Genomic DNA, 25,599 nt, shown 5'->3' with positions numbered 1-25,599 from the left:
GAAAATGTTTCCCCTGGCTGGAGAATCTAGAACATGGGGTCTCAGTCTCACAATAAGGGTTCGGCCACCAAGGATTGAGATGAGGAAAGTTTTCTTCACTCAGAAGGTTGTGAATCTTTGAAATTCTCTAACCCAGAGAAGTGTGGATACTCAGCCTTCGAGGATATTCAAGAGAGAGGTCGATGAAGATTTGGGAAAAAAGGGAACTAGGGGATGTGGGTATTGTGCGGGAAGGTGGCGTTGGGATAGAAGAGTAGCCATAATCTTATTGAATGGCGGGGCAGGCTCATGATGCCAAATGGCCGACTGCACTTCCTATTTCTTATATTCTTATATTCTTATGATATGTCTGTACAAAGCTCTGTTCAGTTCTGCGAACCACACGTTAGGAACAATATATTGGCCTTGCAGGGAGTGCAGTGTAGACTAACTAGATTTATACCTGGACTCCAACGGTACTGGGAGAGGTTACACCGACTAGGATAGTGTTCTCTGGAATTTAGAAAATCAATGGGTGATTTGATTGGATTTTTCAAGATATTAAGGTGAATTGATAGGTTACATAGAGAGAAACGTTATCTCCTGCTTGGAGAGTTTAGGACCAGGTGACATAGCCTAAAAGTTAGAGCCAGGACTTTAAGGAGTGAAGTTAAGAAACACTTATACACGCAAAGTGTGGTAGAAGTTTGAAACTCTCTTCTGCAAATGACAGTTAGTGATGTGTCAGTTGTTAATATTAAATCTGCGTTTGATAGATTTTTGTTAACCAAATGTATTAAGGGATACAGGGCAAAGGCAGGTATATGGAGTTTGGTCACAGATCAGCCATGATCTCATTGAATGGTGGAACAGGTTCGAGGGGTTAGTCTTGTTCCTGTGTTCCTATGCATTGCAGGGCAGGTGCTAGAATGGGACTGGTTAGTTAAATTGATAACTTCCGTTAATGCTGCAACATTACAGGAGTCTTTCAGTCGTGGTAATGTGTCACTGTTCTGGAAGTTCGGTAAGAATGTTTCTGATTCCGGTCTCCCCAACAGATCCTATTGTCTCCTGTACCAATTGAGGGGGCTCCTCTCTTCGAAGTGCTCTAGTGATGGAGACGGTAGGGACATAACATGTCAATGTGATGTTACGCATCTATGTTTACAGATAATTACTTAAATTAAATGTATCATTGGAAAATGAAGGCTGAACTTGATTGGCACTGTCGCTTGTGGCAAAGGAATCAGGAGCAATAATATAGATATTCTGTTGTCAATCAGTCTTCCAAATAAATGCGTTAACGAATGTAAAACAAGAATTATTTAGAACAAAATTATTAATGATGACATTTGAGGCAACAGATTTACAAAATAAATTACTGTCAGAAGTTGAAACATCAGATTTAGGCTAAGCAGTCTATTTTTTCTAAACCTTTGTTGTTCCTTAGAAAGAATGTTTGTTGAGTAGCATCTTATTACCTGGTGAAATATTGTTCCATATCATTGAGAAATGGCATCATTTTGAATCAGTTACTAAGCCACAGTATTGATGTGGCTGGTTTAGTTAAGTTTCTGGTCAATGGTGACCCCTAGGTTGTTGGTGTGTATCCTGCGATGGTAATGCCGCTGACTGTCGAGGATAGTGGTTAGACTCTTTCTTGTTGGAGGGAGTCCTTGCCTGGCATTTGTGTGACACGAATGTTACTTGCCACTTATCAGCCCAAGCCTGAATGTCGGCCGAGGATTGTTTTTTTCCAGAAGACATTCTAAATTAATTTCCGTGCTGGCTCAACATAATCACCTCACCTGTTTTTTTTTAAAAAGACTTTCATTTATGTAGCGGCTTCCAGGACCACTGGATGATTCATAGTGCGCTGTGCAGCTAAGGAAGTAACTGGAAATGTAGGCACTGTTGTAATGTAGGAAATAACAGGAAATAAATACACAATATTTCGGTTCTTTAAAGACTAACTGGAGTTTTATGAAATGTCGTGTTTATTCAAATTGTGTAACATTTGTGATGTTTAAAGAAGGTGACTGTCAGATGTTTTGCCATTGAACGCAATATTTTAGCCACATTTTAACTGGTCACTGTTAACAGTTGTAGGTTTAGGTGGTTCAAGGCAATTAGATTTTCAGGGGCCACGGGGTCCATAACCAAAAATATGACTTTTTTCGATGTACTTCTGCAGATGCATCGCTGCTTAATGTTCTGTACAGCTGGAACTGACGGTGGATGCAGTAAATCCACAGTGTCAGGTCTGGTGGTGTAAAATATCCACGAGTTGAATCGCAGCTTCATGGTTCGAAAAGCTGGCTGAATTTTAAAGGTTCATGTTCTTAACTAAACTCAGAACATGTGATCTTGGTTTTGTTGCTTCCTTTTCAGTTATTCTCGGTGAGCAATTTCCTCTATTGCCATGGCAACAATCTGTCCGATCTCCGCACAACCAGCGCTGGCCCCAATTTATATCTGAAAGACAGTGAAACATTTAGTGTAAGCTCCTGTCTCTGTATTCGGCAACTCAGTAGTAGGAAATTGGTAGGAAAAATAGAAAAGCAGAGTATTTTTTAAATGGTGAGAGATTGGGAAATGTTGGTGTTCAGAGGGAACTGGGTGTCCTTGTACAAGAATCACAAAGTTAAAATGCAGGTACAGCAAGCAATTAAGAAAGCAAATGGTATGTTGGCCTTTATTACAAGACGATTTGAGTTCAAGGGTAAAGACGTCTTACTATATTTATATAGGGCCTTGTGAGACCACATCTGGAGTATTGTGTACAGTTTTGGTTTCCTTATCTAAGGAGGATATACTCTCCATAGAGGGAGTGCAACACAGGTTCACCAGACTGATTCCTGGGATGGGGGTATTGTCCTATGAGGAGAGATTGAACAGAATAGGCCGATATCCTCTATTCAGAATACTGAGATGATCATTCTTCTGAACAAGAAATGTAATCAGCTTATATACGAACAAAACAGGGAAAGCGAACATAAGGAAAGAATAAAGTAATGGAGGACATTGATGGCAGGGAATAAATAGAGTTATAGAAGGGCGAGGTTTATCCAGTCAGTTGGATGTGAGCTGAAACATGTGTATTTGGAGCGGAGAACCAGAGACACGCTGTGTAACCGGACACAGACACTGCACAGCCCAGACATCACTTGTTTCCCACTTGGCACAAAAGGAATATATTAATTGTACCAATTGATTTGATTTGACTTGACTTTAAATAGTTAAGTTTATAAATTTAATCATGCTTCTTAAATTTTATTTCTTAACTCAGATTCACGGCCTCATTTTACTTCTTCCTCTGAGCCCCTCAACTTCATCTGGCAGCGTAATGTTGGCGAGTGGTGATTGATTGCCCTGGGAACCAACAGGAAGACAGCTTAGAGGCCGGAGGGCCCAGGGAGCAGCGTGTTCTGCAACCAATCGCAGTGCTTGAGGGGTGGATCCTGAGTCAGCCTGTTTTATTAAGGACACTGTGTGCATTGCTGTACAGAGAATTTAACTCATTTTTAATAGGGTCATCTCATTTGATGTTTAACCATCTTACATAGAAAATAATTGCAAGAGTAGGCCATTCGGCCCTTCGAGCCTGCACCGCCATTCAATAAGATCATGGCTGATCATTCACCTCAGTACCCCTTTCCTGCTTTCTCTCCACACCCCTGATCCCTTTAGCCGTAAGAGCCATATCTAACTCCCTCTTGAATATATCCAATGAACTGGCATCAACAACTCTCTGCGGTAGGGAATTCCACAGGTTAACAACTCTTGAGTGAAGAAGTTTCTCCTCATCTCAGTCATGCTTCTTGACATCACCCTTGAATGGCCTAGCCCTAATTTTATGGTTCTGTCCCCTTCACCAGAGGAAATCGTGTGAACTGTTAAATAATTTATCTTTTAACAGTTAAATTGAGATTTATTTTGTCAACAAAACTGTTTAACATTTGTCAGTATTTTGTTTCCCTAGAGTTCTTATGAGTTTCAGACACTTCAGTGCCAAGTGGACCAGGTGTTTAAAGGTCATTTATTTCCTTCTTAGTTCAGTTGATAGGGTAGATAGAGAGAAACGATTTTAGAATAAGGATTTGGCCATTTAGGACTGAGATGAGGAGAACTTTCTTCACTCAGAGTATGGTGAATCTTTGTAATTCTCTGCCCTACAGGACCGTGAAGGCTCAATTGTTAACATAGTCAAGGCAGAGATTGATCAATTGTGGCTATTAAGGGAATCGAGCGATATGGCGACAGTGCAGGAAAGTGGAGTTGAGGTAGATCAGCCATGACCGTATTGAATGGCGGAGCAGGTTCGAGGAGCCGAATGGCCTACTCTTGCTTATATTTCTTATGTTTCAAAATAAGATTATAAAGCTGTTTTTTCTGAGCAGTAACTTATATAAGATACATGTAATTCCTAAGACTTTGTCTTTCCGTGGGTAATAATACTTTTGTTATACTGATACGGTCTGTTTCAATATAATTTTAATAGCGAATATTATAAGAACATAAGACATAGGAGCAGGAGTAGGCCATTTGGTCCCTTGAGCCTGTTCCGCCATTCAATAAGATCATGGCTGATCTGATCATAGACTCAGCTCCACTTCCCTGCCCACTCCCCATAACCCTTTACTCCCTTGTCGCTCACAAATCTCTCTATCTCCGCCATAAATATATTTAATGACCCAGCCTCCACAGCTCCCTGGGGCAGATAATTTCATAGATTTATAACCCTCAGAGAATAAATTTCTCCTCATCTCAGTTTTAAATCGGTGGTCCCTTATTCTAAGACTATGCCCCTAGTTTTAGTTTCCTCTATGAGTGGAAATATCCTCTCTGCATCCACCTTGTCGAGCCCCCTCATAATCTTATGTTTCAATAAGATCACCTCTCATTCTTCTGAACTCCAATGTGTATAGGCCCAACCTACTCAACCTGTCCTCATGTCAACCCCCTCATCTCTGGAATCAACCTAGTGAACCTTCTCTGAACAGCCACATATGCAAGTATATCCTTACTTAAATACGGAGATCAAAACCGTACGCTGTACTCCAGGTGTGGCCTCAACAATACCATGTACAGTTGTAGCAGGTCTTATCTGCTTTTATACTGTATCCCCCTTGCAATAAAGGCCAACATTCCAAATTGCCTTCCTCATTACTTGCTGTACATGCATACTAACTTTTTGTGTTTCGTGCACAAGGACCCCCAGGTCTTTCTGTACTGCAGTACTTCGCAATTTTTCTCCATTTAAATTATAATTTGCTTTTCCATTATTTCTACCAAAGTGGATAACCTCATACTTGTCCACATTATGCACAAGCTGCCAAATTTTTGCCCACTCACTTAGCCTGTCTATATCTCTTTGCAGATTTTTTGTGTTCTCCTCACAATTTGCTTTCCCACCCATCTTTGTAACATCAGCAAACTTGGTTACATTACACTCGGTCCCTTCATCCAAGTAATTAATAGATTGTAAATAGTTGAGGACCCAGCACCAATCCCTGTGGCACACCACTTGTCGCTGTTTGCCAACTGGAAAATGACCCATTGATCCCGACTCTCTGTTTTCTGTTAGTTAGCCAATCCTCCATCCATGCTAATATATTACCCCCAATCCCGTGAGCTTTTATCTTGTGCAGTAATCTCTTATGTGGCACCTTATCTTCTGGAAATCTAAATACACCACATCCACTGGTTCCCCCTTATCCACCCTGCTCATTACATCCTCAAAGAACTGCAGCAAATTTGTCAAATATGATTTCCCTTTCATAAAACCATGCTGACTCTGCTTGATGGAATTTTGCTTTTCTAAATGTTCCGCTACTGCTTCCTTAGTAATGGACTCCAGCATTTTCTCAATGACAGATGTTAGGCTAATTGGTCTGTAGTTTCCTGCTTTTTGTCTGCCTCCTTTTTAAAATAGGGGTATTATATTTGCAGTTTTTCAATCTGCTGGGACCGCCCCAGAATCCAGGGAATTTTGGTAGATTACAACCAATGCATCCACTATCTCTGCAGCCACTTCTCTTAAGACTCTAGGATGTAAGCCATCAGGTCCAGGGGATTATTCCACATGTTATTCAGCCCTCCCATCACTGGGGCGCTTCAGTGAATGTTCGCATGACTAAGGCTGTCATTTTGGCCTCTTCCTGCTTATGCAGTGAAAAGATCTTCCAGACCATCTGTGAATGAGCAAGGCTATCATAATTCACTGGTATTGAATTAAATGTCTCATTTATAATGCACATAACAGTAAGCTTCACACTTACTGTTGGTCCAACATCTCTCCTGTCACATTCAGTTCCTGTTACACCTCAGACATCAAGGTTCGAGTGTAAGCTCGCACTCGCCTTTACTAAAGGCAGATTATCTACGCGTGCTTTTTAAATAAGACCCGTTCTACAGTTTAACACTGTTTAGAGAAGGCCTTTATGTAAATGATTGCTAATGTTGGTTCTAGATAATTAGCCCATGGTAGAAATATCAGGCAGTACAAGACCACAACAGATAGGAACAAGAGGAGCCCCATCCTCCGGTTAAGCGAATCGATTGTATGACAGCTGGCAGAGCGAACTTGCTCTTTCACGCAGGCGCACTCCTGCTCCCTTACTCCATCCCGGAAGGGCAGTGTTGATTCTTGCTCTCGCGCGCAGGCGCAGTGCCGCCCCAGCGGTTGATCGGGGGAACTCCCCTCGGGGCCGCTGTGTGAGTGACGGGCAGACACAGGACGGTTGCCCGGATTACAGGGGCAGGGCCGGTGTGTGAGTGACGGGCAGACACAGGAGGGTTGCCCGGGTTACAGGGGCGGGGTCTATGTGTGAGTGACGGGCAGACAGAATGGTTGCCCGGGTTACAGGGGCGGGGCCGATGTGTGAGTGATGGGTAGGCACAGGACAGTTGCCCGGGTTACAGGGCCCACGCTCTGTCACTGAGGGAAGTCTGCACGTGGCCTGACACCGGGAGGGACTGTAAAGTGGGACAGTGACGGGTTGTAACTCAGCAGAGAAAATGGCGCATTTCTGTCTACAGGATTGAAAATGCGTAAGTCTCAGTTCTAATGTTTTACGTCACATAGAGACTTTAAAATGAAACGGGGGAAGGGCCGGGTTATAACCCGAGGATATGCACTGAACCTTGTCATAATAAAGGGCATGATCCGGGATATAAACCCCGGGGAATGGACTGAACCGGGTCACAAAACAGGGGCTGGTCCGGGATATAAACCCCGGGGAATGGACTGAACCGGGTCACAATACAGGGGCTGGTCTGGGATATAAACCCCGGGGAATGGACTGAACCGGGTCACAATACAGGGGCTGGTCCGGGATATAAACCCCAGGGAATGGACTGAACCGGGTCACATTATAGAGGCTGGTCCGAAGATGGAGGGTTCCGTGGGTTGGTCTGCAATTTTTAATAGAAAATGATGCATTTCCGCCCACAAGACCGAAAATGGTGCCGACTCTGGCGGCTGGAAATGTAATGTGAAGCTAAACACTAAACTAACACGCAGCCCCGAAGCTGAGTGTCCGTGGAGATGCGGGAGTTAAAATGAATCAGCCAGTGAGATCAGACGGTGTGTGGAGGGTGTGTACTGAGTTAGCGGCACTCAGTGCGGGGGTCGCTACAATTCCCCTTGGTTTCTCCAGGCTGGTGAGTGCGGAGGTCAGCCGGTGTCCCCACTCTTGGTCGGGATCCAGTGTCACCTGTTGGAGGCTGTGAGTGTGGCTAGGGACATGAGAAAGGCACAGATTATTTCATTCTGCACAAACCTCATTGGTACATGTGTTTGACCTGTGAAATCAGATAATCCGGAGTTCATCATGAAGAAAAATGTACCTGCACATTATAAGGGAGTTTTGCTATTAAATGCAAGATCAAGGAGCTCACAGGGCGGGCGATAACTATAATATTTAACGGCCGGTTCTCAAAGTGGTGGATAATCAGACAGGAATTGTGAGCGAATTGCATCTTAATTGTTAGCTCTTCAGACATAGCAGAGAGCTCTAGACAGTTGGAGGTAGAAACCAGTTGTTAATAAGTGTCATTCAAACAGGGCAATGCTCCAGGAAAGTTACTGAGTTCTCTGAGCTGAATATATTGCCTGTCAGCAAACCCCCGCCCCCGAGATATCACTGAGCAAAAGCAAAACACGAGAGAAAGAAAGACAGGTGGAGACTGGGCGGGTGTGCCGTGGATGGGCTTCAGCCAAGAATATAAAGGAATGGGCAGTGATTACAGATAACGAAGGAAGTCCCCAAAACCTGAGCAACTCCTGGAAAATCCGTGGCCGGTATCTGCGGAGTCTCTAACCGCGGACTGGGGAATTATTTTTTATTTCAATTATTTTTTTATTTTATGAATAATGACAGGATAAGTTTATATCACATTCCACTTCACACCGTCTATATTGTTCTCAAGTTCTGCCCTGCCATAATTAGATCTCCTGCTAATGGAGGAATGATTGAGGAAGGTCCACAGCTGGAAGGAAACAGGGATTGTGGACTGAGGAACAACAGCAGGTGAACCAGCACCGGATTGTGAGAGCACCAATCAGTGAGCCCCTTTCGATTTGAAACAGCTTCCATAAATTGACTAGGGAGAAAGGTAAGAGAGAGTCCCATTTACTCAGATAAGCACTCATCCTCTAGACAGTATACAAAGGTTACAAGGTGAGACAGGAAATGGTGAGAATGAGACTGGGAGAGTCTGACCACCAAGCACAATTATCCAGCATGAAGCTGTGTAATGGGATGTGAAGTGAAACCAGTTTCTGTCTCTAATACACAGTTACAGTGAATCTTGTGTGCTTTAGAGTATAGGGCTTTGATCGAAGAGGTGACTCCGGTCTGAGGCAGAGCCCAGCAGATTGACACATGCCTGTTTATTAGGTGAGGGTGAACTCACACCAACACATTCGGATCTTAATGTAACAATGTCTCAGACTGAACAGAGAAACTACTTATTGTCAATTCATTGAACAGGATGCAGAGACAAACCTCACAGATCAGCACGGCCTGTGACCAGCAGGTATGGTGTATTGTCAGATGGTGAATGCTGAGCACAGCTTCATTACCTTCCAACATCCCTAATTTATAATACCGGGGATGGTGAAAGATATTAAATGCTGGGTGAGTGTTTACCTCCTGTTTCATTGGTCACAGAAAGTCATAACACAGAAGTAGAACAACACCGGTCAAAGCAAGCCGGGAATGTGCTTCCAAAATCACCGTTAAATGTAAAGATAATATCAGCTTCGCAGTGTATTCCGAAATGCTAAGAACCCAAACCAAGTAAAGCACAGAATATAGTCTGAAATGGGGATGGGTAATAATATTAGAAATAAAAGCACACAAAGCTAGAAACCTTCAGCGGGTCAGGCACCTTCTGCGAAGTGTGGTACACTGCCATCCTATTCATTCACAGATAATTAAAATTATAAGAAAATATGTTGATAACTACAGTCACTGAGAATTTACAATTTATTGCTTATTAAAGGTATGTAGTATAATATAACTATAAATCCAGGCTTGGATAATTGCAGTTTATTGATAACTAAACATATGTAGAATTGTAATATAACGTGAATTACAGACATGGACAATTACAATTTGTTGATGGGCACTCTCTTTAACCCTGAGCTGTGCTTCCGAACCATATCCACTCCATCATCAAGACCTCGTACATCCACCTCTGTCACATCACAGGTCTCCGCCTCATCTGCTGCTAAAAACCCCATTAATTGCCTTTGCTTCCTCTAAACTCGACTATTCCAATGCTCTTCTAACCTCCCTCTCACTTTGCATCCTCCGTAAGCTTGAACTCACCCAAAACTCTACTGATCATATCCTAGTTTGCACCAAGTCCTGTTCACCCATCATCCCTGTGTTTACTTACCTACATTAGCTCCCGGTCGGGTAGCACCTCGATTTAACATTGTAATCCTTGTTTTCAAGTCCCTCTATGGCCTCGCCACTGCCTCCCACTCCAATGTCCTGCAACCCGACAATCCCCAGATCTCTGCACTCCTCCAACTCAGGCCTCTTGCACATCCCCAATTTTTATCGATGCACCATTAGCGGCAGCACCTTTTGGTGCCAAGGCCCTAAGCTCTTGAATTCACTCCCTAGACATCTCCGCCTCTCTACCTTTCTCTCATCCTTTAAGACGCTCCTTTATCTTTGATCACACTGTTGGTCATATCTCCATTCTGGGTGTCAAACATTATTGATGATGCAACTATGAAAGGCCCTGGGTTATTTTAATACATTAAAGGCAATATATAAATATTGGCAAGTTGCTGTTGTTGATATTTCACAATTCTACATTTGTTTAGTTAACGATACATACAGAAGAGAATGTTGAAAGGAGATTTGATGGTTGTGTTCAAAGTCATGAATGGTTTTGCTAGAGTAAATAAGGAGAAACTGTTTCCAATGGCAGAAGAGCCGGTAACCAGAGGACACAGGTTTAAGGTGACTGGCAAAAGGACCAGAAGTGACACGATGAAACATGTTTGCACACAGTGAATTCTGATCATCTGGAATGTATTGCCTGACAGGGCAACATAAGCAGGTTCAATAGTGACATCAAAAAGAGAATTGGGTAAATGCTTGAAGGTAAAATGTTTACAGGCCTATGAGGAAAGAGCCGAGTAGTTAGACTAATTGGATAGCTCTACCAGTACGGGCACGGTGGGGCGAATGGCCTCCTTCTGTGCTGTATCTTTCTATGATTCTTTGACTTTGCATTAGTCCTGGCAACTCTGGTCTACTGGTGACACACATCAGTATATTGCTGGTGTGCTGCCCATGGTTAATGGACAGAAAACTCTGGGCAGATAATCCACCAGTCCCTGGTGTGCTGTGTCCATGGGCGAGGCTCCCTGCCAGCAGCACCAACTTAGAAACAAACTAGCTTTATCGTCCCATAACATCGACATTATACTGCTTTTAATGTAGTGCCAAGTATTTTGTCCAATGTTTTGGTGCTTATTGCAAATTAGTTTGTAAAAATACGTACAACAGACTAAAAATTAAATATAAATAATCTAGAATAAGATATGGCAGAGCAGGTTGTGTGTATGGACTGCAGTATGAGAGAGTTTGTGGGCAGGGGTCTGTTCCAAAGGAATATGTTTACAGTAGATGTCTCCGTCTCGAATCTCTCTGGCTCAGAGTCATTGAGCTGGAGTGTGAGTTGGTGACATTCCCACACATAATGGAGGATGAAGAGTACCTGGACAGTTTGCTCCAGACTTCAGTCACACCACGTAGAGAGGTGCAGGTTCAGAACGGGGTTGGTGTCACTGAAAGTGTGCAGAGTAAGGGAAAACCAGGTAAGACAGAAAGTGAGGATCTGCAGAAACTAGTACTGTACAACAGATAAAATGCACTCACTAACTTTAATAAGGATAAAGACTGTCGGAAGGAAAGCCAGAATGTTGACCATAGCACCTTGGAACAGGATGCTGTCGGAAGGAGGGAGGAGGAGAGGAAGCGTAACATGGCAGTGGTAGGGGTTTCAATAATCAGGGGGACAGATAGCATCAGTGTCATAATTGCATTAAATTAAATGTTTTTGAGAAAAAAATATGTTTTTGAATTAAAAAAAAATGTTTTAACACTTAAAATAAACTTGCCTTCATAGACCGGGTATTTAATATAAAATTAAGTATTACAACTCTTACACTGGTAAAAGCAGGCCTTTTGTCGCCTTTTACCAGGCATAAGAGTTTGAAGAACATTTTCTGGGCAAGAGTTGGGTAATTAAATGTTTTAGAGAAGACATTTTTTTTTGGAAGTGCTGTAGTACAGAGGGACCTGGGAGTCCTTGTGCATGAAACACAAAGTTAGTATGCAGGTACAGCAAGTGATCAGGAAGGCCAATGGAATGTTGGTGTTTATTGCAAGGGGGGTAGAGTATAAAGGCAGGGAAGTCCTGCTACAACTATCCAGGGTATTGGTGAGGCCACACCTGGAGTATTGCATACAGTTTTGGTCTCCGTAATTAAGGAAGGATATAATTGCATTGGAGGCTGTTCAGCGAAAATTCATGAGGTTGATTCCGGAGATGAGGGGGTTGACTTATGAAGATAGGTTGGCCCTATACTCATTGGAGTTCAGAAGAATGAGAGGTGATCTTATCGAAACATATAAGATAATGAGGAGGCTCGATAAGGTGGATGCAGAGAGGATATTTCCACTCGTAGGGCAAACTAAAACTAGGGGACATAGTCTCAGACTAAGGGGCCACCCATTTAAAACTGAGATGAAGAGAAGTTTCTTCTGAGGGTTGTAAATCTGTGGAATTCTCTGCCCCAGAGAGCTGTGGAGGCTGGGTCATTGAATATATTTAAGGCAGAGATGGACAGATTTTTGAGCGATAAGGAGTAAAAGGTTATGGGGAGCGGGCAGGGAAGTGGAGTTGAGTCCATGATCAGATCAGCCATGATCTTATTAAATGGTGGAGCAGGCTCGAGGGGCCGGGTGGCCTACTCCTGCTCCTATTTCTTACGTTATGTAATTAGCCCAGGTATCAGCCCGTGAAAGCCCCTCTCCCTGGGGATGCAGGCGATCTGTCAAAAGACACTTTGACAGATTTCAAGTGCTGGGTTCATGCACATCGCGCGCCTAAACGTGGGACTTGTGGGGACTGTTTGGACACATGCGCACATCGTACGCATAACATGGAGGCCGCAATTTCAGGGCCAATAACGCAATGCCTCAAAAAAAATCTCATCTCGTCTCTGGCTCTTTTGCCAATTTCATCAAATCTGTATCCTCTTTATACCAACCCTTCTGCCAGTAGATACAGTTTCTCCTCATTTATTCTATCAAAATAGCAAAATGCCTCATGATTTTGAATGTCTCTATTAAATCTCGTGTTAACATTCTCTGATTTAAGGAGAACAATTCCATCTTTTCTAGTCTCTTCATGTAACTCAAGTCCCTTGTCTTGGTACCATTCTAATAAATCTGCTCTGTACCCGCTCCAAGGCCCTGAGAGCATTCCTAAAGTTTGCTGGCAAGATTTGGCCACACTGCTCCAGGTGAGGACTAACCAAGGTTTAGCATCACCTACTTGCTTTCACTCTGGGGGGGAAAACTGTAGCAGATGGAGATCAACATGGGAAAGTGTGAGGTATTCATGTTGGACCTAAAATGGATGGATGACTATTTTCTAAATGGTTCGAAGTTAGGGACTGTGGATGAGCAGTGAGAATTACAGGAGCAAGTATAGAAATCACTAGAAGCTGGTTAAAATAAGTAAAATGCTTATGGAATGTTGGGCTTTATTTCAAGGGCCGCAATATAAAGGGGTAGCAGCTGTGTTCCAGCTGTACAGAGCTTGGGTTAGATCCATTTAGAGCACTGTGTCAAGTTCTGGGCACCTCACCTCAGGAAGGATTTCTTGGCTGCGGAGATGGTGCAGCTCAGATGTACCAGAATGATAGCGGGGCTAAAAGCTTTAAATTATGAGGATTGATTGCACAGATAAAGCTTTCATTCCCTAGATTCTCCAAGATTAAGGGGTTATCTAATTGAGGTATTTAAGATGATCAAAAGAATTGATAGGATAGAAAGATTTAAGATATTTCTTTGGTGGAGTAGTCCAGAAAAAGGGGGCATAACCATAAACGCAGAGCTCGGCCGTTCAGGGATGATGTCAGAAAGCACTGCTTTACACACTAGTGGAAATCTGGAACACTCGCTCTCAAAAAACTGTGAGGCTCGGTCAATTGAAAATTACAAAACTCTGATTGATCAATTTTCTTGGGCAATGGTATTTAGGGTTACGGAACCAAGGCGTGTAGATGGAGTTAAGATACAGCTCAACCATGATAGAATTAAATGGAGGAACAAGCTCAAGGGGATGAGTGGTCTCATGGTCCTATATTCAATATTCCGATGTCTCTATTTATAATGCCAATGGTCCTGCATACTTTACTAAAAGCCTTATGGTCCTGTCCTGTCACCTTCGAAGATTTCTGCATGTATACCCCAAGATTTTTCTGTTCCTGCAACCCCTTTAAAATTGAACCACTTAGTTAATATTGCATCGCCTCATTCTTCCTTCCAAATTGCATCACTTCACCTTCTCTGCATTAAATTTCCCCTGCCATGTGCCTGCCCATTTTACCAGTGTATCGATGTTCTCCTGAAGTCTTCTGCTATCCTGTTTACAACTTTTCTGAATTTCATATCATCTACAAACTTTGAAATGATACCCTGTATATCCGAGTCCTGGTTATTAATATATATCTAACAGAGCAGTGGTTCAAATAATAACCCTGGGGACCCTGGGTATTCTTCCCTCCAGTGTGAAAAATATCGGTTCACGGCTACTTTCTGCTTTCTGTCCCTTCGTCAATTTATTATCCACGCTGCTGCTACTCTTGTAATATCATTGGCTTCAATTTTGTTGACCAGTCTATTATGTGGCACTTTATCAAACGCCTTCTGATAGTCCATACACGCAACATCAACTACCTTTATCAACCCTCTCCTATTTCATAGATTAACTCAATCAAGTTGGTCAGACCTGATTTGCCATTCGAGAAATCCATTTGGCTGTTGCTAATTAACCCAAGTTATTCCAAGTGAGAATTAATTTTAGTTTGGATTTTTGGCCCTAGAAGTTTCCTCAACACCGCTTTTAGGCTGAGTCGCCTGCAGTTATTTGGTTCACCAATTTCCCCCTTTTTGAACAGGGACGTAACATTTGCAACCTTCCAGTCCTCTGGCACCTCTCCCATATCCAAGGATTGGAAGATTGTGGCAGAGCGGGTGACTTTTTTACTTTGAGCTCTCAGCAGTTTTAGTACCTCCTCTTAACCTAGTTATATCCAGTCTAATTTCTCTACCACCTCCTCCTTTACTGTCACATTGGCAGCATCCTCTTCTTTAGTGAATACAGATGCAAAGTATTAATTTAGTACCCCAGCCTGTTCTCTGCTTCCACAAGATGATTGCCTTAATTGTCCTTACTCGGCCCCAACCTTTCCTTTACCAAATCCGTGCCCATCTTTCCTGGAATTCAATGTTTGAATCCCTTCGATCCAGTTTCCACCCCTGCCACAGTACTGAATCAGCTCTTATCAAAGTCACAAATGACATCCTTTGTGACTGTGACAAAGGCTAACTATCCCTCCTCATCCTTCTAGGCCTGTCTACAGCCTTTGACACGGTTGATCATTCCATCCTCCTCCAACACCTCTCCACCGTCGTCCAGTTAGGTAGGAATGCACTCGCCTGGTTCTATTCTTAGCTGTATAACCATAGGCATTAAATCACCTGCAATGGCTTCTCTTCCCACTCACGCATCGTTACCTCTGGTGTCCCCCATGGATCTATCCTTCGCTCCCACCTTTTCTCATCTATATGCTGTCTCTTGGTGACATCATACAAAAACGTGGCATCAGTTTCCATGCTGACGACATCCAGCTGTATCTCACCATCACTTCTCTCGACCCCTCCACGGTCCCTAAATTGACAGACTGCATGTCCTACTGGATGAGCAGAAGTTTTCTCCAATTACATATCCTTTGGACGCCATTTCCTTTGGTCCCTGCCTTGAACTGAGTTCCCTAGCCACTGACTCCATCCCTCTCCCTGGTATCTGTATGAGTGATCCAGACCTTTCACAAACTTGGTGTCACATTTGTCCATGAAGTGAGCTTCTGACCACATAGGTGGGGTAGCGTTGCTGATTAAACAGGAGATTAACGCAATAGTAAGGAAGGACATTAGCGTGGAATCTGTATGGGTAGAGCTACGGAACACCAAAGGGCAGAAAACGCTAGTGGGAGTTGTGAACAAACCACCAAACAGTAGTAGTGAGGTTGGGGACAGCATCAAACAGGAAATTAGAGATGCGTGCAATAAAGGTACAGTAGTCATCAGGTGTGACTTTAATCTACATATTGATTGGGCTAACCAAACTGGTAGCAATGCATTGGCGGAGGATTTCCTGGAGTGTATTAGGGATAGTTTTCTAGACTAATATGTCAAGGAGCCAACTAGAGGGCTGGCCATCCTAGACTGGGTGTTGTGTAATGAGAGAGGATTAATTAGCAATCTTGTTGTGTGAGGCCCCTTGGGAAAGAGTGACCATAATATGGTAGAATTCTTCATTAAGATGGGGGGTGACACAGTTAATTCAGAGATGAGGGTCCTGAACTTAAAGAAAGGTAACTTCGACAGTATGAGACGTGATTTGGCTAGGATAGACTGGCGAATGATACTTAAAGGGTTGACGGTGGATGGGCAATGGCAGACGTTTAAAGATCACATGGATGAACTTCAATAATTGTACATCCCTGTCTGATGTAAAAATAAAACGGGGAAGGTGGCTCACCCGTGGCTTACAAGGGAAATTAGGGATAGTGTTAAATCCAAGGAAGAGGCATATAAATTGGCCAAAAAAAAGCAGCAAACCTGAGGACTGGGAGAAATTTAGAATGCAGCAGAGGAGGACAAAGGGTTTAATGAGGAGGGGGAAAATAGAATATGAGAATAAGCTTCCAGGAAAGATAAAAACTGACTGCAAAAGTTTCTACAGATACGTGAAGAGAAAAAGATTAGTGAAGACAAATGTAGGTCCCTTACAGTCAGAATCAGGTGAATTTATAATGGGGAACAAAGAAATGGCAGACCAATTGAACAAATACTTTGGTTCCGTCTTCACTAAGGAAGACACAAATAACCACCTGGAAATACTAGGGGACCGAGGGTCTAGCGAGAAGGAGGAACTGAAGGAAATCCTTTAGTCAGCAAATTGTGTTAGGAAAATTGATGGGATTGAAGGCCGATAAATTCCCAGGACCTGATAGTCTGCATCCCAGAGTACTTAAGGAAGTGGCCCTAGAAATAGTGGATGCATTTGTGGTCATTTTGCATCATATGGACTGGAGGGTAGCTAATGTAACCCCACTTTTTAAAAAAAAAAAAGGAGGGAGCAAGAAAACGGAATTATAGACTGGTTAACCTGACATCAATGATGGGGAAAATGTTGGAATCAATTATTAAAGATGCATTAATAAATTATTATGAGCAGCGCATTTGGAAAGCAGTGACAGGATTGGTCCAAGTCGGCATGGATTTATGAATGGGAAATCCTGCTTGACAAAACTTCTAGAATTTTTTTGAGGATGTAACTAGTAGAGTGAACAAAGGGGAGCCAGTGGATGTGGTGTATTTAGACTTTCAAAAGGCTTTTGAGAAGGTCCTACACAAGAGATTAGTGTGCAAAATTAAAGCACACAGTATTGGGGATAATGTATTGACATGGATAGAGAACTGGTTGGTAGACAGGAAGCAAAGGGTAGGAATAAACAGGTTCTTTTCAGAATGGCAGGCAGTGATTGTGGGGTACCACAAGGTTCAGTGCTGGGACCCCAGCTATTTACAATATACATTAATGATTTAGATGAAGGAATTGAGTGTAATATATCCAAGTTTGCAGATGACACTAAGCTGGGTGGCAGTGTGAGCTGTGAGGAGAATGCTAAGAGGCTGCATGATGACTTGGACAAGTTAGGTGCATGGGCAAATACATGGCAGATGCGGTATAATGTAGATAAATGTGAGTTTATTCACTTTGGTGGTAAAAACAGGAAGGCAGATTATAAGAACATAAGAACATAAGAATTAGGAACAGGAGTAGGCCATCTAGCCCCTCGAGCCTGCTGCGCCATTCAATAAGATCATGGCTGATCTGGCCGTGGACTCAGCTCCACTTACCCGCCCTCTCCCCGTAACCCTTAATTCCCTTATTGATAATTATCTGAATGGTGACAGATTAGTAAAAGGGAGGTGCAACGAGACCTGGGTGTCATAGTACATCAGTCATTGAAAGTTAGCATATAGGTACAGCAGGCGGTAAAGAAGGTAAATGGCATGTTGGCCTTCATAGCGAGAGAATTTGCGTATAGGAGCAGGGAGGTCTTATTACAGTTGTACAGGGCCTTGGCGAGGCCATACCTTGAATATTGTGTACAGTTTTGGTCTCCTAGTCTGAGGAAGGACATTCTTGCTATTCAGGGAGTGCAGCGAAGGTTTACCAGACTGAACCTGGGATGACAGGACTGACATATGAAGAAAGACTGGATCGACTAGGCTTATGTTCAATGGAATTTAGAAGAGTGAGAGGGGATCTCATAGAAACATATAAAATTCTGACGGGATTGGACAGGTTAGATTCAGGAAGAATGTTCCCGATGTTGGGGAAGTCCAGAACCAGGGGCCACAGTCTAAGGATAAGGGGTAAGCCATTTAGGACCGAGATGAGGAGAAACTTCTTCACTCAGAGAATTGTGAACCTGTGGAATTCTCTACCACAGAAAGTTGTTGAGGCCAGTTTGTTAGGAAGTTAGATGTAGCCCTTGCGGCTAAAGGATCAAGGGGTTTGGAGAGAAAGCAGGAATGTGGTACTGAAGTGCATGATCAGCCATGATATTGAATGGTGGTGCACACTCGAAGGGCCAAATGGCCTACTCCTGCACCTATTTTCTATGTTTCCATATCTGCAGTATATGTAAAACCGCCTATTTCCATCCCTGTAACATCGCACGTCTCTGCCCCTGCCTTAGCTCATCTGCTGCTGAAACCCTCATCCATGCCTTTGTTACCTCTAGACTTGATTACTCCCACATTATATCCAACATAAACTTGTGATCATCCAAAATTCGACTGCCCCATGTCCTAACTTGCACCAAGTCCTGCTCACCTATTACCCCTGTGCTTGCTGACCTATATTGACTTCCCGTTAAATAATGCCTCAATTTCAAAATTCTCATCCATTTTTACAAATTTCTCTCCATGGCCTCGACCCTCCCTATCTCTATGATCTCCATCAGCCCCACAACTTCCAGAGATGTCTGCGCCCCTCTAATTCTGTCCTCTTGAGCATCCCTGATTATAATCGCTCAACCATCGGTGGCCAAGCCTTCTGTTGCCTAGGCTCCAAGCTCTCAAACTCCGTCCCTAAACCTCTCTGCCTCTCTATCCTCCTTCAAGATGCTCCTTAAAGCCTACCCCATTAACCAAGCTTTTGGTCATCTCCATAATTTCTTGTATGGCTTGGTGTCAAGTTTTTTTTCTTGTAACATCCTGTGAAGACCTTGGGATGTTTTACTATGTTAAAGGCACTGTCAATACAAGTGGTTGTTATATGTTTATAAAAGACCTTAGTGTTCCCTATTATGTTACCACTAATTATTTGATATATTCTCCTTGTCCCTCTGTTGTCACTGTTGTGGGTTTATTTTACTAGTGGCAGCGTTAGTGAAACAACAAAGTACTGCATTTTAAAAAGTCTCAAATTGGTTTTAAATTAATTCAATCGCTCTTACATTTCCACTAAGGATGCTGAAGGATAGTTTGATTGGACGCATATGCGAGGGCACACACACAGCGAGATGCGTGCTCAAATGGAGAATTATGATTGTAAAACAGCAATCAAATCTACCGCTTACATATTGATGGTGTTTTCTGAGATCCCTGAGCTTACAGCTGTTGTACTGATGGCATTGGAGGGACTTGATATCAACTATCTTGCAACTGCACTCATGAAATCCAAACTGTCCAGCCTTTAGCCCTCCATTCACCACGACATATCTGCAGCTACCGATCTGCTCAACCACGACCTTTGAGGCCCTGGTCCATATTAAAACAATTACTGTCTCTCACCCTGGTCATTCCCCATACGGCCCTCATCTTCGCTCCCTTAATTCCAAAGGACGCAGATTTGAACGGACATGGTGGATAACTGGTTTAACCATTCACCGTCAGATCTGGCTGGACAACATAAAGCATTATCGGGTCCTGCTCTCGTCTGCCAAAATGTGGAATCTGGAATGCAACGATAAACCTCGGCTTCTATTCTCTGCTAACCATCCTCTTAAACCTCTGTCTCATACACCTTCACCTCCAACAACAAGTGCGAGGAACTCATGGACTCCATTGTCCCTAAGATTGAGACCATTTGTTTAGCTGCCTCTACCACTTCCCTTCCTTCCCCTAGCCCACCGGGCCAAACTTCCTTTAAGGATGCTGCCTGCACTATCCTTGAACTCACATTTTTCTCCAGTTTCTCTCTGATCTCCCCTCATGACCTTTCTGAGCTCATCTTGTCCAAGAGACCCACTTCCTGCCCCCTTGACCCTATTCCCACTAAACTGCTGACCATCCAACTTTCTTTTCTGGATCACATGTTAGCTCACATTTCTAATGGTTCTCTCTCCTCAGCAACTGTCCCCATCGCCCTCAAATTTTTCATCATTTCCCCCTCTCAAAAAAAGCAATCCTTTTCTCCTCTGTCCTTGCAAACTACCGCCCTATCTCCTGCCTCCCTTTCCTCTCAAGCCTTGAATGTGTTGTCGTCTCCCAAATCCGTGGCCATCCTTCCCGGACCTCCATGTTTGAATCCCTTCAATCTGGTTTCCGCCCCTGCCACAGGGCTCCCAAAAGTCACAAATGACATCCCTTGTTACTGTGACAAAGATAAACTATCCCTCCTCGTCCTTCTTGACTTGACTACAGCCTTTGACACAGTTGACCACTCTATCCTTCTCCAATGCCTTTCCACTGTCGTCCAGTTGGGAGGGACTGTACTCGCCTGGTTCCATTCTTATCTATCTAATCGTAGTCAGAAAATCACCTGCAATGGCTTCTCACTCCTGCATTCTTACCTCTGGGGTTTCCCAAGGATCTTTCCTTGGACCTCTCCTATTTCTCATCTACATGTTGCCCCTTGGCGTCATTTTCCAAAAATACAGCGTTGGTTTCCACATGTACGCTGTTGACACCCAGCTCTACCTCACCACCACTTCTCTCGACCCCTCCACGGTCTCTAAATTGTCAGACTGCTAGTCCGCAATCCTGTTCCACATGCGCAGATATTTTTCTCCAGTTGAATATTGGGAAGACCAAACCCATTTTTTGTTCCTCGCCACAAACTGCGTTCCCGAGGCACTGACTCTCTCCCTCGCCCTAACATCTATCTGAGGCTGAACCACACTGTTCGCAACCTTGGTTTCATACTTTACCCTGAAATGAGCTTCCAGCCACATATCTGCAGCATTTCTAAGACTGCCTAATTCCACCTCCATAACATCGCCGCCTCTGCCCTTGGCTCAACTCATCCGCTGCTGAAACCCTCATCCATGCCTTTGTTACCTCTAGACTTGACTATTCCAATGCACTCCTGGCTGGCCTCCCACATTCTATCCTTTGTAACCTTGTGGTAATCCAAAAGTCGGCAGCCCGTGTTCTAACTCACACCAAGTCCTGCTCACCAATCACCCCTGTGTTTGCTGACCTACATTGGCTTCCAGTTAAGCAACGCCTTGATTTCACAATTCTCATTACGGTTTTTAAATCCCTCCATGGCCTCGCCCCTCCCTATCTTTTGTAATCTACTCCAGCCCCACAAGCCCCCTAGAGATCTGCACTCCACTAATTCTGCCCTCCTGAGCATTCCTGATTATAATCACTCAACCATCGGTGGCTGTGCGTTCTGTTACCTGGGCCCTAAGCGCTGGAACTCCCTCTCTAAACCTTTCCACCTCTCTTTCCTCCTTCAAGATGCTCCTGAAAACCTAGCTCTTTAACCAAGATTTTGGGCATCTGCCCTGATGTGGCTCGGGGTCAATATTCTTGTCTTCTAAACTCCTGTGAAGCACCTTGGGGCATTTTACTACTTTAAAGGCGCCATATCAATAAATGTTGTTGTTAACATGGCATCCTTCTCCTTCTCATTGTAATATTTCTGTATAATCCTTCTATTAATATATTTATTACAGAGCATCAGTATCTGGGAATGCCTGTAACCACCACAGCTGAAAGTCCAAACAGGGGAGAAGATCCAACATCTTCAAGAATGAGAATGGGCACAGCTAGGTTCTTGGGACACTGGAGGATGGGAAGGGACGGGTGATCTGAACTGTCGACCAACAATGGTTTTACAAAAAAAGGTAGATGAAACAGTGGAAAGGGGATCAGCTGGTGCGACTGGAGGGTTGGGGAATGTCTGCATCTGAGACGAGAGAGTTGAATTAATAAAACTGTTGGAGCTAAAAGAGAAGATTTATGAAATAGTGAAAGGTTATTTGCAAGAAAAGGGAAGGAGGATTTGTAGTAGTGAGGGATAAAGTCATTGTTTAAAAAAAAAGAAATGGGTTAGAGTCAGCATTCCAAACGTTGGAGCTGGAATTGATTTTTGTGCTGGTGAATATACAAAACATGCCAACATTCAGAAGCATTCGAGATGTGACCTGGTATCTATAAGGCAGGGCCTGGGTTTCACAGGGACTGTTTCTGGTGAAGGGAAGAGCACAATATTTGTGGATGCCAACAATAATAGAAAGTTCAGTGACAGCACAAGAACAGCATCAACAACATAATTATCTTCATCATTGGCAATCCCTCGGCATCGAGGAACACTTGCTTCCACTCTTAACATGAGTTAAGAGCTGGGTGATTCAATATGATCTTATTGAATGGCAGAGCAGGCTCGAGGGACCAAATGGCCTACTCCTGCTAATTCTTATGTGCTTATTCCCTAGCTCAGATCCTGTCTCTATATTAAATGCAATGGTCCCAACACTGACCCTGGGGGACACCACTGTTTACATCCCTCCAGTCTGAAGAACATCCATTAACCACTACTCTCTGTTTTCTGCCCTTTACCCAACTTCCTCTCCACGTGGTCCCACTCCCTTTAATACCACAAGCCTTAATTTGATCAACAAGCCTCCTGTCCGGCACCTTATCAAACACCTTTTGACAATCCATCTGCACAACATCCACGGCATTTCCTTTCTCACTGCACTGTGTTATTTCCTGCAATAATCCCTACTGTCTGTCCTGAATCAATCCATTTCACTACCAAATGTTGCGACATTTACTTCTGTAGTTAGAATCCCGCACGTAGGGGTAAAGTGCTCTATCAATGACACCAGGAGCCCAGACGTGGGACTGGGCTGTGCTCTGAGCAGGCGCAATACCAGTGGTGGAGGTGGTCTGACGCAGAAGAGACGTTCCGCGAGTCGGTAGGAGCTTATGGGCTCATCAGAGGAATTGGACCTCTGGGAGGGCTGGGCAGCTTCATAAACACCTGGTGTAGGCCTCCGACCCCGAATACGAGCCCGCAGAACCCATGTATGATCCGCGGTGATCGACCTGACCTCTCTGGGTAACTTGCCAAATTCTTGAACAGGATCAGGGTGTCTGCGCGGCCATCTTGGTACAGGAACAGAGGGTGGGCGGGGCTTTAGGGTCCCAGTGACCTCGAGAGAAAATCATTTCCTCATTTATTCTCAGTCTGCACACACGGGATGTAGAACTGAACCCAACCAGAGAAGAGGGAGTGAGAAAACTGCAGAGGGAAGAAAGAAATGATGGAGGTGGTGCGATGAGTTTGGATTTCAGCACAGGGTGGAGGGAGAGTGTGTGGGACAGGAATTTACAGCTTTGGGGGAACAAGAGAGGAAAGAATGTTCCATAGGAACTAGGATTGTCTGTCCTCAATTTCTATCCTGCACTTCCAGTGCTGACTTTTGTAAACTCCTTTTACAGGATATTAGAAAAGGAGGATTTACAGATGGGAAACTCGAACCAATCATATGAAGATCTGACAGAGTTACTCGATTCACCTGTATATCATCGGCCTTTGATTGTGGAAGGAAAAACGTTTGTCTGTTCTGTATATGGGAAAAGATTTTAAACATTCGTGTGAATGGAAAAGCACCGAGACACACAGACACCCGAGTGAGAGTGTTCCAGTGCACTGACTGTGGAAAGAGCTTTAACCAGTTACACAGCCTGAAAAAACATCGCACCATTCACGGCGGGGAGAAACTGTAAACGTGTTGTGTGTGTGGACGAGGCTTCAACTGATCATCCAACCTGGATAGACACAAGGACACCCGCACCATGGAGAAACCGTGGAAATGTGGAGACTGGGAAGGGATTCAATTGTCCCTCTGCGCTGGAAACTCATCGACGCCGTCACAACGGAGAGAGGCCATTCACCTGCCCCGTGTGTGGGAAGGGATTCACTCGTTCATCCAACCTGCTGGTACACGAGCGAATTCACACTGGGGAGAGGCCGTTTACCTCTCCCGTGTGTGGGAACGGCTTCACTCAGTCATCCAATCTGCGATACACCAATGCACTCACACTGGGGAGAGGCCATTCATCTGCTCCGAGTGTGGTAACGGCTTCACTTGTTTATCCAACCTGCTGACACACCAGCGAGTTCACACTGGGGAGAGGCCGTTCATCTGTTCTGAATGTGGGAAGGCCTTCATTCGATCATCCAACCTGCTGGAACACCAGCGAATTCACACTGGAGAGAAGCCATTCATCTGCTCTGAATGTGGGAAGGGATTCACTGATTCATCCACCCTGCTGAAACACCAACGCATTCACACTGGGGAGAGGCCATTCACCTGCTCTGAGTGTGGGAAGGGATTCACTCAGTCATCCAACCTGCTGAGACACCAGCGAGCTCACAAGTGACTGCAGGAGTTGGACTCTGCTGATATTGTTGTCGTTAATCACATCCAGGACTGAACCATGTTCACTCGGACCGTGGGGTTTGTTGCCGCTGGTGTAATTAATCCCTGTAATTGGGCTTGAGTTTAATTTTCTGGATATCATTGAATCATAGAATGGCTACAGCACAGAAGGAGGCCTTTCAGACTGTCGAGCCCGTGCCGGCTCTCTGCAAGTCCCACTCCCCGCCCTTTCCCCGTGGCCCTGCAAATATTTTATTTCAGGTACTTATCCAATTCCCTCTTTGAAAGCCACGATTGAATCTGCCTCCACCACCCTTTCAGGCCGTGCATTCCAGATCCTAACCACTCGCTGCTTAAAGAAAAGTTTTTTCTCATGTCGCCTTTGGTTCTTTTGCCAATCACCTTGAATCTGTGTCCTCTGGTTCTCGACCCTTCCGCCAATGGGAATATTTTCTCTCTACTCTGTCCAGACCCCTCATGATTTTAGAGCACCTCTATCAAATCTCCTCTCGACCTTCTCTGTTCTGTGAAGAACAACCCCAGCTTCACCAGTCTATCCATGTAACTGAAGTCCCACATCCCTGGAATCATTCTTGTAAATCTGTTCTGCACCCTCTGTCAAACAACTGTCAAATAAATCAGCTTTGTTTCCTACATACTGTGAGTCGATTCTTGATTTCTCCAAGAGGAGACTAATTGATGTCCTGTTACCCACTGTTCTGTTTTTGAACCTTTTCTCCTTTGTTAAAGGAAGACTTGTATTTATAAAATGCTTTTCACAGCCTCTGTTTTAGTGATGTTGGTTGAGGGATAAATGTTAGCCAGGACACCGGAGAGGTCTCTTCGAAATAACATCAAGGAATCTTTTACGTCGACTTGAGAGGTTAGATGGTTCTGTTTGTTTTTTTTAATTGGGCGTCGCTGGTAAGGCCAGCATTTATTGTCCATCCATAATTGCCCTTGAGAAGATGGTGGTGAGCCACCTTCTTGAACTGCTGCAGTCCGTCTGGTGATGGTACTCCCACAGTACTGTAGGGAGAGAGTTCCAGGATTTTGACCCAGCGATAATGAAGGAATGGCGATAT

The 25,599-nt window shown here is 44.0% G+C and overlaps 1 protein-coding gene across 6 annotated transcripts in view; it reads left to right on the top strand.

Annotated features, from left to right (window-relative positions):
- The window catches only part of LOC139273587 (oocyte zinc finger protein XlCOF19-like), a 32,352-nt gene extending 7,184 nt beyond the window's left edge, over positions 1-25,168 (top strand). Inside the window, exons 2-6 of one of the 6 annotated variants that reach the window (XM_070890536.1) lie at positions 1,038-1,102; positions 3,269-4,013; positions 8,433-8,598; positions 21,797-21,967; positions 23,571-25,168. In XM_070890536.1, coding sequence (XP_070746637.1) covers positions 23,928-24,515 — 588 coding nt within the window. In that variant the 5' untranslated portion in view covers positions 1,038-1,102; positions 3,269-4,013; positions 8,433-8,598; positions 21,797-21,967; positions 23,571-23,927 and the 3' untranslated portion in view covers positions 24,516-25,168. Of the gene's footprint in view, positions 1-1,037; positions 1,103-3,268; positions 4,014-6,941; positions 7,033-7,208; positions 7,645-8,412; positions 8,599-21,796; positions 21,968-23,570 lie in introns of those variants that run through there. The other 5 variants (XM_070890537.1, XM_070890538.1, XM_070890539.1 and 2 more) reach the window with 5 other exon arrangements.
- The last annotated feature ends 431 nt before the right edge of the window (positions 25,169-25,599 follow it).

The sequence above is a fragment of the Pristiophorus japonicus genome, chromosome 9 (assembly GCF_044704955.1).
Source record: "Pristiophorus japonicus isolate sPriJap1 chromosome 9, sPriJap1.hap1, whole genome shotgun sequence".
Taxonomy (NCBI): domain Eukaryota; kingdom Metazoa; phylum Chordata; class Chondrichthyes; family Pristiophoridae; genus Pristiophorus; species Pristiophorus japonicus.
This window is presented reverse-complemented; position numbering and strand designations above follow the sequence as displayed.